The sequence below is a fragment of the Prinia subflava genome, chromosome 2 (genome assembly GCF_021018805.1).
Source record: "Prinia subflava isolate CZ2003 ecotype Zambia chromosome 2, Cam_Psub_1.2, whole genome shotgun sequence".
Taxonomy (NCBI): domain Eukaryota; kingdom Metazoa; phylum Chordata; class Aves; order Passeriformes; family Cisticolidae; genus Prinia; species Prinia subflava.
This window is the reverse complement of record NC_086248.1, coordinates 71,969,213-71,981,928: the sequence shown is the minus strand read 5'-3', so window position 1 is coordinate 71,981,928 and position 12,716 is coordinate 71,969,213. Positions and strand designations below refer to the sequence as shown.

General features: G+C 44.0%; 2 protein-coding genes across 2 annotated transcripts in view; both read left to right on the top strand.

Moving 5' to 3' along the window:
• NUP133 (nucleoporin 133) overlaps positions 1-6,211 on the top strand; it is a 30,199-nt gene extending 23,988 nt beyond the window's left edge. Inside the window, exons 23-26 of the mRNA XM_063390506.1 lie at positions 1,215-1,295; positions 2,325-2,389; positions 4,772-4,860; positions 5,855-6,211. Coding sequence (XP_063246576.1) covers positions 1,215-1,295; positions 2,325-2,389; positions 4,772-4,860; positions 5,855-5,991 — 372 coding nt within the window. The 3' untranslated portion in view covers positions 5,992-6,211. The remainder of the gene's footprint in view (positions 1-1,214; positions 1,296-2,324; positions 2,390-4,771; positions 4,861-5,854) is intronic.
• Positions 6,212-10,073: 3,862 nt separating this feature from the next.
• ACTA1 (actin alpha 1, skeletal muscle) lies at positions 10,074-12,465 on the top strand. Its single transcript, XM_063390504.1, has 7 exons — positions 10,074-10,233; positions 10,312-10,454; positions 10,607-10,931; positions 11,073-11,234; positions 11,447-11,638; positions 11,756-11,937; positions 12,048-12,465. The coding sequence occupies exons 2-7, from the start codon at positions 10,326-10,328 to the stop codon at positions 12,189-12,191; spliced, it is 1,134 nt and encodes a 377-aa protein (XP_063246574.1). The 5' UTR covers positions 10,074-10,233; positions 10,312-10,325; the 3' UTR covers positions 12,192-12,465.
• The last annotated feature ends 251 nt before the right edge of the window (positions 12,466-12,716 follow it).

The window sequence follows — 12,716 nt, the reverse complement described above, 5'->3', positions numbered from 1 at the left end:
GATTTACTGGTCTAAACCAGTTTTTGGATGTGAGACAGTTTTTACCTTCCTTTACGTTCTTGGAAGGGCAGAACTTGGAAGACAGAATGAGCAAACAGTTCTACCTCAGTGGAGAAGGATGCTGCAAGATAGAAAAAGGAAGTCCTAGAAGCAAGAAGAGGCTTTTGGTCACCTGTTGTTAAGAGGCATCAGAAGTCTTTCTACTTCTGTTTCCTTTTACAAAAACCCAACCTGTAGTGAAACAAAAATTTGAACAATTCCAGCACTGGGATAAGTAATAGTGCTGACCCCTTTTTCACACTGCTTTCTGGTATCAGCCAGGAACCAGTAGCCTTACTGATTCTGCCTTGTTTGCCACATTTTTACCATCCAGTGATGCAAACAAAAATTACTCCATGAGTAACAACAATACGTTGTAAAAGAAGTCACTTATGTCTGGGTGTCAGTTTTTCTGTGTTTTTCTGTAATCCTGCAGAAAATCAAAGCCTAGCATGTAAACAAGCATGCTTGTTCACATTCTGGTCATTTCCTTAGAACTGTGCTAATAGCAGATTGTGAAGTCCTTACCTGTGTCTTTAAGTAAGGCTGTCTGTGGGATTTGGGAAGGGTAGGAAGTGTCAGTCAGGACTTGGCAAGTGCAGGCACCACAACAGTTTTCCTTCTGAATTCTCTCTTATTGTCAAACTAGTGTTAATATTTGCTACTTGCAATGCAAAAATGAAACTAAGAAAGTGTAAATTAAAAGAGCGTTGATGTTAATTTTTCTTTGAAGTACTAATTTAGAGTTGGGGGATATTGAAATACTGAGGGGAACTTGTTCTTTTTAAGGGGTGAAAGGCAGCACATGTGCTGAAGTACTGCTTTGAGCTTAATTACCAAAATAATTCAGAGAGCTTATTTGTGGAGCTGAGCTCTGGCTACAGTAGTCCTGGAATGTTACAGCCTTAAATGGCACTTAAATTTGAAACCCAGCAGCCTTGTATCCAGTATCATTTGTCCACAGACCATTGTCACGTAGATGGAATGCTGCTCTAAAACCTTAAGTATATTCCTTACTATAAAAATACTAGCAGTGGAATCAAGACATATTTTCATGAGAAGGTCATGTAAGTAGAAAATACGTGGTGGGTTCCCACAGTGGGCTGTCCCAGATACTGATTATGTTAATTTGTAGGCTAAAAATAATTCTCCATGTTAATTCTCTGATTTCATAGATGTTCATATGTGATGAGAACAGAAGAGCCAATGAATATGACTTCAAGAAAGCACTTGATCTGCTGGAATATATTGATGAGGTAGGAAAATCTTTTGAAGCATTTCTAACCTAGAGACTATTTTATTATTATTTAAGCTAGGGTGATGCATCTGTAGTTAATTTGCATATTAGCTTAGTGGTAATTAAAGCAACCCCTGATATGTTTTTTCAGTTTGTTTTCAAGTCGCTGGAGACATAATGCCAAATGTGGTTTAGATAATTTAAGAAAAATGACACTCTTCATCTTCACTTCCCATTTATAGTCTATAGTTTCTTTTTAGAGCCTTGCTTCCCTACAGGCTGTCTCCAAACAGGACAAAGTTCAACTGTTTTTAGTACTTTAGTTCTTGTGTCTTCCTTCTTGACAGTTTTCACTGATTGTCATGAGGTAATGTAGGATAGTCACCACTTTCTAACATTTAAATAGCATTGAAGCACAGATTTGCCAACTGCTTTTTTTCCTACTATATTTTTTTCATCTCAATAAAATAAATATTACTCTAAACCCATGCAATTTCAATTTTTTTTTCACACAGATATTAAATTTTTTAACAACTTGTGTAGAACCATTCAGCAGAAATCAGAGGTGTTGGTTTCTGTGCAATGAGGAAACTGCCCTTTTCAAATCAAATGCATATTTCTGAAAACATTTACTAATATATTCATAAAACCTAATGTGGACACTAATGCATATTAGTTAACTTGGCCATACTAAAAAAGAGCTTTGACTCCACTCATCATTTAGCACATGGTAAAATAAAATTTGCCTGGAATACAATGTTTTACAAATTGGTATTTTAAAATGGGCCTTTTACAAACTGTGTTAGTTGGTCTTCAGCAGTCGAATGGCAATGTAGAAAGTCTGAATCCATGATTTTAAATAGAAACAGTGTTTGGTGTATCAACAGTCCAATCAGATCATCTCTTAAAACAGCATATGTTAAAAATGATGTTTGGTGATTGAAGAATCTAATTCATTGGTGCAATCTGTGTGATAGAGTAATTATTTTTTTGAAAAAAAACCCTAAAATTTTAATTTGCCTGTCTTTTGTTCTTATATGAATTGAAGGAAGAAGAAGTGGATGTAAATGATCTTAAACTTAAAATTCTCTGTAAGGCTCTCCAAAGAGATGGGTAAGTATAAATACAAGTGACTGAGACACAGCTTTTCCAGAACTATATTTTAGTGTACTATTCTCTAATTCACCAAAAATACTTAATTTCACAGGATAAGGTTGGTAAAGTATAATGTGTCTGATCAGAACGTGTATTCTTATTTGTAAAGTGAAACCATAGCAGAAAAAAATCTGCAGTGCTTTGTTGGTTTATCTCACTGGCAACCTACCATGCAGTCCTGGCACCTGACACAGAAATGAACCCATGCAGCTTTTGTTCTTGAACTCTTTCCTAAGGTAAAAGAAGTGACCAATGCTGAACTTTTTAAAACTTTTCTCTTCTTTTTGTCCTTTCAAGCATCTCATATAGAAGCTTTTAAATAAGATAACATAGGCAGAGGTCACTCCTGCAAGCTTTAATTTCACTTGGGATTTGCCATTGAACCACACGGGCAATTCCATGACCTTTTTGAGTTAAAACTGCATTCTTGGCTGTAAGAGATCAAAGCCTAGACAGTGCTTAGAAAAGTCAGTCTTATGTATGTTCAAACCCAAATACAAGCAGAGTCCAGTTGGTCACAAGAATCTTCTCATCAAACAGTGGTACAGTTCTCTCTCAGGTTAAGTAACACAAATGGCATTTCCTCCCTCTCCTTTCTAACTTTCAGAAGTCTTCCTACTTTCCTAACTCCCACCTGTGTTCCAAGAGGGACCTAAGGAAGAAAACATGAGATGAGAATACATTCCAAATGCACTATGCCATTTGTGATTAAAATGGATGTAAGCAGCATTTGGATTCACACTTATGTATAGGATAGATTCCAAAGGGCAGTGGTGTCTAGGAAATAATTCCTAATTGTGTGACTAAGTTATGTCCACATATAACACAAATAATAAGCAGAAAAAGGTTCACACTATTCCAAGTATTTTCCCTTCCTGTTATTTTAAAGACAGAAGAATTCAGAACTACATGGCAGCAGTCCAGTTATTGGTTTATGTTCTATCTACCCTGGACAAGCACAGGGTTTAGAATGTGGTATTTTAACAGTTCAAACATGTACAATGCTGACAAGATTTTGGCCACCCTGGCAGCTAACCAGGGGCAATTTGAGATGTAGACTTTACACTGAGTACTGGGTCGAAAACTTGATGGCCCAGCTGAGTTTCCAGTCCAGCAAGGCTCACAAAGGCTTACAGAGAGGTGGTGTTAACTTCCATCTGTGTGCAAAAGTAAACATTTGAGATGTGACAGTAGCTGCTTTTAAGGATGGCCTGTGATTTTTAATTTGAGGGCTACAGATGGTGGTAAGGTTGCTGGGTAGGATGGAGAGCCTTGCTGAGTGTGCTCCTGATGATCTACTAGTGTCCTCACTATCCTCCTCTGTGCCCGAGGGGAGAAAATCCCTCTTCCCTCCCTCCTTTCCTCACATTCTTCCCAGTGGAATTAAAGATGTAATCCTAGACATTCAAGAGCTGAAGAGACATCCAGGGTAAAACCAGTGAAGTACAGAGGATTTGTCAATAATAGCTTGTGGATCCAGGTCCAGATCTGTTACAGGCATGTCCCACAAGCCCATGGTAGTTTAGAGAGTGATATGAGAACCAGTTTTGTCTGACAGCTTAGCACATGCAACAGGAAATTTTAACAACTGAAAGGTTAGAACCACAGCAAAACAAGTTAGGTTGGTGTTGACTTTGAAGTGGTGCATATAAAGCTCTGCAAGGATGAAAAATTGTCATTTAAAACAATCCTTCTCTTAGAAAAATCTGTTTGGTATGTTTTTGTGTCACAGATGAGACTGGTATTCATGAGTCTTCACGTTTAATCCCAGAGTAGATAAACAAACTATTTGTTTTCTGCCTGTGTGTGCTGTTACAGGCCTGCAACTTAGATTTTGCAAATTTCTTCCCCATTTCTTTTCTCAGTGTTTGATTTTTGCTTTGTTTTGATTTTTTCACATTCGAGAATTGCTTCTCTTGCTTTATCCTACCAAAAAAATAAATCTACACTTTCATCACCTCACTTGTAAAATAGAGTTACTGAGAATAGGTAGTTCTTATCTCAGTGGATAATACTTCTGTTTTATCAAAGAAATAATGTTGTTTGATTTGGATTTTTAATGGTTTAGAAGATGGAAACCATTTCTATCCTCCTCCCAAGTAGACCACATTATAGTAGTGCAGTTTCGTTCCAGTTTTACTCGTGGAATAAAGATTAATTAACACAAGGTAGAAAAAAACCTCTTGCTTTAAGCTACGACCAAGCACATAATGTTTCCATATGGACATGTATTCATCACCTTTGATAATTTATCTGATTTTCTTGTGGGTTTTTTTCTTGTTAGTTTTCCTATTATTTTGTCTGTGTAATTCTTTCCCAAAATTATTCTTTGACTTGCAGATGGTCCTGTTCAGATGGTAGAGATGATCCAATTGAAGCATCTAAAGATAGTATATTTGTGAAAATACTACAAAAGCTATTGAAAGAAGGTAAAGTGTACTTAAATATAATTGAATGTCTTGAAATTGTTGTTTCAAAAGCTGCTTAAGATTCAACACTCATGTGTAAAAAAGTAGCATTATTAAATTCTCGGAGTAATGAAAAGTTCATTCCACTGAGCAGTTAAAATCATCTGGAGCTAATTCTATCTCTGTAAACTGTTCAGGGGGATAAAAGATGAGCAGATTCCTTGGTTATAATCTTAGTATCTTGAAGTTATTTGCTGAGTAGGGCACTCAGAAGATTTTTAGCAGTTGCTTACTGTGCAGTAAAGAAGGTCTTGTGGAGGAGAATACGTCTCTTCTGTAAGATACAGGATAATAACTAATTGACTGTCGCTCTGTAGAACGTAATCTATTGTAGCCAATTTTTTTTTTGTTTTTGTATTCCCTGTCCAAAAGCTAAAACAAAAAATACACCTCCCGTTCTCCACTTAAAGCTGACTATAGGAAGTTATGGCCGTGGAATTCACAGCTGGAGGAGGGAGGGAGGGAAGGGAAGCAACTGAGAGTCAAAGCCTGTTTTAAATATTACTGTACAGGAACTTTTTGCAGAACACATAAGGCTTCATGTGAGAAAGACAGATCTTAAGTTCTTCAGAACAGTTCCAGTTTGGTGTCAATTTTCCTTGCATTTGTAAGACCTGCACACCCTATGCTGGAACTCTTGCAAATGATACATAGTTATTGTATGACTGAGCTTTTATTTTTCATTCCTTTCTTTTATTTATTACTTATTTTGAATTTGGTGAAGTGTTATGTAAAGACTTGGATTTTTGGTTTAGTCATTAAATTGCTCAACTCTGGTTTTAAAGGCTATTTAAGCTTTATTGTATTTCTCAACGTGTGTAATAGAGTCAGAGCTTCCCAATTCCAAAGGAGTAATTTAGCTGTGAGGCAGGCACAGGTGTTTACTTAAAGATGGTATTTACTGCTGATGCAAAGTACTTCAATTAGTGTTGTAATAAATGGTTCTGTTTTGTAGGAGTTCAGTTAAGTGAGTACTTACCAGAGGTGAAGGACTTGCTTCAAGCAAACGAACTCGGCAACTTGAAATACAACGCTTACTTCGAATTTGTGTTAAAAGCAAACTATGAGCTCTACGTTCAGGGACAAGCATGATTCTCACTGGGGTTTTAAAATATTTTTCTAAAGAACTGTTGAATTCTTGTTTACTTTTTTATATTTTGTTTGGTTTTTTGCTTAAACTTTGTGGTAAAGTCTGTATGAGTAATATACTTGGTCTTAAATGTATAAACATGGATGCTTTAGTCAGAGGACGCAGAGTCGTGTTTTCAGACAAAGTAAAAATAAAGTTTTCATTTTCTATGCCTTTCATAAACTTGTGTTGTTCTGTATCTTGATTAGAGTGTGTCCTATCTGAGACTCAAGGATACATAGACATGCAGGGTGAAATGCAGGGACCCAGTGCAGAGGGTGGGAAACTTGTGTTGTCACCACTGGGGCTGTAGTTTCAGTTCAGAGAAAATACTGAACATGTTAATGCAGGGTCACTGCGAACATCACTTAGGAAACAACAGGTTATTCTATCAGATAACTCCACTCTTTCTTTGTACAACACTTCTTGCTGTAGAAGCTAGGTAATTTCAGTTTTGCACTAAGGGTTACTTGCACGAAAAGGATAACTGGCTTGTCACTGATCACTCAGCTTGTCTGTGACGGAGAGGAATAAAGTGCACCTCTCATTCAAAGCCTTCTGGTCCAGTAAATACTCCATTCTTTCAATTCGTATCTGTTAAATTAAACTTTTCCAAAACGTTTTAGTATTGTATCCATTTAACTTCCCTTTAAGCTATTTCTAGCATACATGTAAAATGGGATTAGCAGCTCACCATGCAGTCATTCACAGCAACTGCTTGTGCCTAGGCTCAGAAGAAACCTCGAAAGCAGTTGCGAAAGTGTGGGAGTGCAGCATGATCTTCCTTACTTCCGTGCCTTGGTCTCTACTGGTAGGCACTACTTTTTTCCTTTTTAACCCCAGTTGGATGTCTCTGACATGGGAATAATAATAAAAATAATCAATTTCTCAGTTATTCTGATTAACAGCAGAATTTAGTCTTTCAATAAAAGTTACTGTGATCTGATGTGTTGCACCTTTCTTTTGCACGTAGCTCGAGAGCCAGAAACTGCAGAGCAACTTGCACGCCCTTATGTTTTACTTGTCTGGCTCCATGCCTGCTGCAACAACTTGATCTAACAGCTGAGAAGGTCAGAAGTTAAATTGGTTGAAGAGAATCCAGTTTCTAGTTTTAAAAGCACAGCTCTCCTTCCATGGCTTCCCCTCCTCCCTGTACTATTACAGTAAGCTGGACTGAGAGTCTGAACTTGTTTGGAAGAATAGATTTATGTAGAGAAGTTCAAACTAATATGGGAAAGAAATGCACTAGCAGTCATCTTCTAAGATTGTTCTAAGCAGCGAACTTTGCTCTTCTGCAGTCTTGCATGGCTGAGAAGTGTGAGCGTAACTCCCAGCTCCGGCTTCAAAGGAGTCACTCGTTTAAAGCCTTGGAAGAATTCCACGTGTTTGCCTGAATGTCACTTTGAGGGTGGTTTCACATCCATAAACTTAGCAGAGAAAGGGGCTGATGGAATAAATGATTGCTGGTCCCTGGCAAAATACATTCTGCCATAACTTTTCCTAGACTCTTAAATTTTGCTTGAAGAGGAATCTCTTTCACTGACTGTCCACCATAAATCACCTTGGAGGTATCTCATATCTTCCTAGACTGTTGGCCAGATCTCTGTATTCTGTCAGGAGCGGCAGAGCAAGCCCTGGAAAGCTTGCTCCAGGTACAAGTAGTTCTGATCACCCTTATCCATTGTTTCAAAGTGCCTGGCTTCTCTGCTGGGTCATGTTTGTCATGGCTGGTGTAAAAGCGTTCTCCAGGTTTTTGGGAAAGGATGAGCTGTGTAGGGCTTTCAACTGTTTTACTCTACTGCTGGGTTGGGACGCACTTGGCATTTATACAATGGCTTTCCATCTGACTATTGCCAAAACAGAAGGCTGCTTGCAATAAGTTTACTTAAACAAAGCCTCATTAAAATAACTTCCATGTCTAAACAGATGTTTAATGTTCTTGTACTAGTAATGTTGAACCAGTTCTCTGTTCTGTTGGAAAGTTTGAAGAGTCTGGGATTCAGGGCTATTCCTCCTCTCTGTCCTCTGCTTCATTATGTAATAAACTGTGCTGGTGCAGAACTCCTGTCTCAGATTACTGCTCCAGGAGGATGCCTTCATTTACCACTGCATATGGAAGGTGGCAAATGCCGCAGCTCTAGGCTGTTTCTAAGTGTAACAAAAACAAACTTGTGACAAAAAGATGAGGGTTAAAACTGCCTAAGGGGGATGGATAGCTCCTCTTGAATAAGGATATACGTTGTTTCTTAAATAGTTATTTTCTCAGTAATGGAGAGCACACAAAGCAGGGGAGGTACACATTTGCATTCTTTGCTGTCACCAGAGCAGCAGGAAAGTTTATCAGTTGTCATTTGTGATCAATTTCAGAAGCTATGCATGGTGGATAGTGAGTTCTTTGTGCCCTGTACTGGAAACTAACTCTAGCTGCTTTCTTGAGACAGAAACCACATTCATTTAGTGAATCCAGATAAACATCAGATCTACCTGCAGAAAATTATATTTTCCTCAGAAGTGGGAGAATTAACATTGCCATTTGGGCACTTTTGTGTGAACTAGATTGGGGTAGAGAGAAAATAAAAGGGGACAGAAGGGATAGAGTGGGTTTATGCTTGCATCATGTTTCATTGCAGGATTAAGGATGTTTATCTTTCAGCAACGTTAGGGTTTCTGTTACTAAATTTCTGATTCAACACAACTGACCGTATTTTGGAAACCACAAGGAAGCACTACAGTTCTGTAAATAGATTTGGTGGCTGTGATGCCTTTAAGTGCTTTCAGGCTTCCGATTTTTGTACTGCCTGTTGTTGATGACAGAACTGAAGAATAATACAAGTTGAGGAACAGGGCAAGAGAGGAGCACATTTTAATACAGTAACTTGACAGGAATTCAAAATCTGTAGCAGAAGGGATTAGATGGCTGCCAATGGTAAAGAGCAATGGTGCCAACCTGGAGGATGCAGAAGTTAAACAGAGGAGAAGAAAAGTTGTCTGCTTCTCTGTTGAGCTGTCTTCTATGCCTTGCAGTGGAGGAAGTCACCTGCAGAAATACCTTCACTCTCAGGAGACTCCTCACAGCACAGTGCTAGTTCCAGCCTACTGTTCCTCTTCCTTCTTGCCTGACTCCCTAAATTTTCAAAGGATTTATGTTTGACCAATTGTCTCTTCAGAGAAGATCTGGAAAGTCGATTTGCGTCAACGTAGTGTCAAGGCTGCAAATCTGCTTGCATTACTGCCTCTTCTTTCTGTTGGAAATGAAGGATCTGTAAAATCTTCCAAGTGTCCCATATGGAATCTGTGCTTATATAGCCATAGCTGAAGGAGATGAACTGTTCCTTTTCACTTGCATGGTACCTTCAGCTCGTCAGGGATGACTTGCCTGTGAGACCGCACTCCTTTTGGAAGGGGTGAGCCACAGGGATGGCTGACTGGTTCCGTGTTGCCTGGCGAGCTCAGCAGCCAGCAATGGGCACTCGTAATGGCACCAGCATTCAGGACTACGTCAGACTCCTGGGATCAGACCAGGATTAGTCCTTTACCAGCCTCCTCTTCAGGCATTTGTCTGACAGATGTTATCCCGTGCATTTATTTTCCATTTTTGAATCACAGCAAGGAAAGGATGCACAGCTTACTTGATGTGTAAAATTGTGGGGTTTGCATGTGCTGTCGCCGTGTGCCCTGCAAACCGGGGATCTACCTTGTCACTTCTCTCCTGTTCCTTCTCCCCCCAGGCTCACCTATAGCTGTGGGAAAGACCCGGGAGAGGCGCGTTTCCCTTCGCAGCCCCAAGCCCGGCACGTGGTGGCCCTTGGAGCCGATGGCCGCTCGCCTCCTGCCCCGCTGAGCCCTCGGGGCTCCCGGCCGCCCCCACCTGCTTTGCCCTTAACGGGGCCGGTGGTGCCGGGGGATTATTTCGGCCCCGGCTGCGGGCGGTGGCGGGGGGGGCTCGGCAGACGCGCCTTATACGGCCGGGCCCGGCTCACCTGGGCCGGGGCCAGGAGCGCCTTCTTTGGGCACCGCCGGGCCGGGGCCGCGCCGGGCCCGACGCCCAAATATGGGGACGGCCGGGGCCGCATTCCTGGGGGCCGGTCGCTGCCGCCGCCCGCCGTGATAAAAGGCTCTGCGGCGGCCGCGGCGGCCACGAGTGACCCGGCGAGGAGCGGGAGCCTCTCTCTCTGCCCGACGCGCGGAGCCCGCAGCCAGCCCAGGTAAGCCCCGGCCCCGCCGCCACCGCCCGCGGCTGCCGGCCGGCCGTGAGGCTCAGCCCCGCTGCCTGTGCCCCGCAGACACAGCCGAGACCATGTGTGACGAGGACGAGACCACCGCGCTCGTGTGCGACAACGGCTCCGGCCTGGTGAAGGCTGGCTTCGCCGGGGACGATGCCCCCAGGGCCGTGTTCCCCTCCATCGTTGGCCGCCCCCGCCATCAGGTACGGTGCTCTCCTCCTGCCAGCCTCCCTGCATGCCCTGCCACGGCCGTGGCTGCGGATCCCTGCTGCCTTCCAGCCCTCCCGTCTTGCTGGGGAGCCCCGTGCTGCTGCCCGTGGAGAGGTTGCTGAGCCCCCGCTTTCCTCCCCTGCAGGGCGTCATGGTGGGTATGGGTCAGAAGGACTCCTATGTAGGAGATGAAGCCCAGAGCAAGAGAGGTATCCTGACCCTGAAGTACCCCATTGAACATGGCATCATCACAAACTGGGATGACATGGAGAAGATCTGGCACCACACCTTCTACAATGAGCTGCGTGTCGCCCCAGAAGAGCATCCCACTCTGCTCACTGAGGCCCCCCTTAACCCCAAAGCCAACCGTGAAAAGATGACCCAAATTATGTTTGAGACCTTCAACGTCCCTGCCATGTATGTGGCCATCCAGGCTGTGCTGTCCCTGTATGCCTCTGGCCGTACCACTGGTGAGTGCCAAGTCCTGCTGGCCCTTCTTCCCCAGGCAAGGACACCCAGGACCGGTCCCCTATGTCTGACAAGCGCTCTGTCCCCGGGGCAGGACCCTCTGTGGGCCACATCTCTCAGAAGGCTGCTTCTTGTCTCCCCAGGTATCGTGCTGGACTCCGGTGACGGTGTGACACACAACGTCCCCATCTATGAGGGGTATGCCCTGCCCCATGCCATCATGCGCTTGGATCTGGCCGGCCGGGACCTCACGGACTACCTGATGAAGATCCTGACTGAGCGTGGCTATTCCTTTGTCACCACAGGTAAGCACCATTCCCTCCTCCAAAAGGTTCCCTCTCGCTTCCAACCCTCGCACTTCTAGAGATGCTCTCACCCCCTTGCAAGCCCCGAAAATGTCCCTGGTGGGAGCTTATGTGTGGCTGGGGGTCTGGAGTCCCAGCAGACCTATGGAGGCAGTGCAAGGGCTCCCTGTTCCTCCTCTGCAAACACTGATGCCTTTGCTTCCCCCTGACAGCTGAACGTGAGATTGTCCGTGACATCAAGGAGAAGCTGTGCTATGTGGCGCTGGACTTTGAGAATGAGATGGCCACCGCTGCCTCTTCCTCCTCCCTGGAAAAGAGCTACGAGCTGCCTGATGGGCAGGTCATCACCATCGGCAACGAGCGTTTCCGCTGCCCAGAAACCCTCTTCCAGCCTTCCTTCATCGGTGTGTGCCCCCTCCCTCTCTCTTCCCTTGGCACCTCTCCCCTCTCTCCGGAGTCTCACGTAGAGCTCCTGCTTTGCACTTAACTTGTGCCTGCCTGTTTCCCCCTGCTGCCCCCAGGCATGGAGTCCGCAGGTATCCATGAGACCACCTACAACAGCATCATGAAGTGCGACATCGACATCAGGAAGGACCTGTACGCCAACAACGTCATGTCCGGGGGCACCACCATGTACCCAGGTATCGCTGACCGCATGCAGAAGGAGATCACAGCCCTGGCGCCCAGCACAATGAAGATCAAGGTAAGGCTGGAGCAGGAGGGTGCTGGGAGTGTGGGGCTGTGCACAGCCCCGTGCCTGCCTCCCGCGGCAGAGTCCTGTTTGCTGATCCCGGTTCTCTTGGTGTTTTCCAGATCATTGCCCCACCTGAGCGTAAGTACTCTGTCTGGATCGGTGGCTCCATCCTGGCCTCCCTGTCCACCTTCCAGCAGATGTGGATCACAAAGCAGGAATACGATGAAGCTGGCCCATCCATTGTCCACCGTAAATGCTTCTAAACATGTTTACATGATCACTTTGCCAACCACGCTCAGGATGACAACCTTCAAGGTTGCAGGCGGCTGAGGGCCTGCAACAGCCATGTAACTTTCTATTTTGTAACAATTTCTGGTTACTGTTGCTGCAAAGCTCCATGTGACACAGTGTATGTAAAGTGTACATAAATTAATTTATTTTATCTCGTTTTGTTTGTTTTTAAAACCAATGCCCTGTGGAAGGAAACAAAAAACTTCAAGAAGCATTAAATCACCAGTCATTCTGTCACACCCCTAACGCTGTTGTTTGTCGTCATTTGCTCGGGTTCCTCCATCGCGTGCGGACGCAGCGCGAGGGCGGTGGGTGGTGGGGATGAACTCCCCGGGCAGGAGGGGATGGGGAGGGACAGGACCCCGGCCAGAGGAGGCAGCTCTGTGACTCCTCGGGGCACAGGCTGCTCGGGGTGGCTGCGTGTTGCATCATGCTCTGCAAGGGGGCTGCCCTGACACTCTGCAGCGTTCCAGCCCCAGGCAGGAAAGGGTTACCTG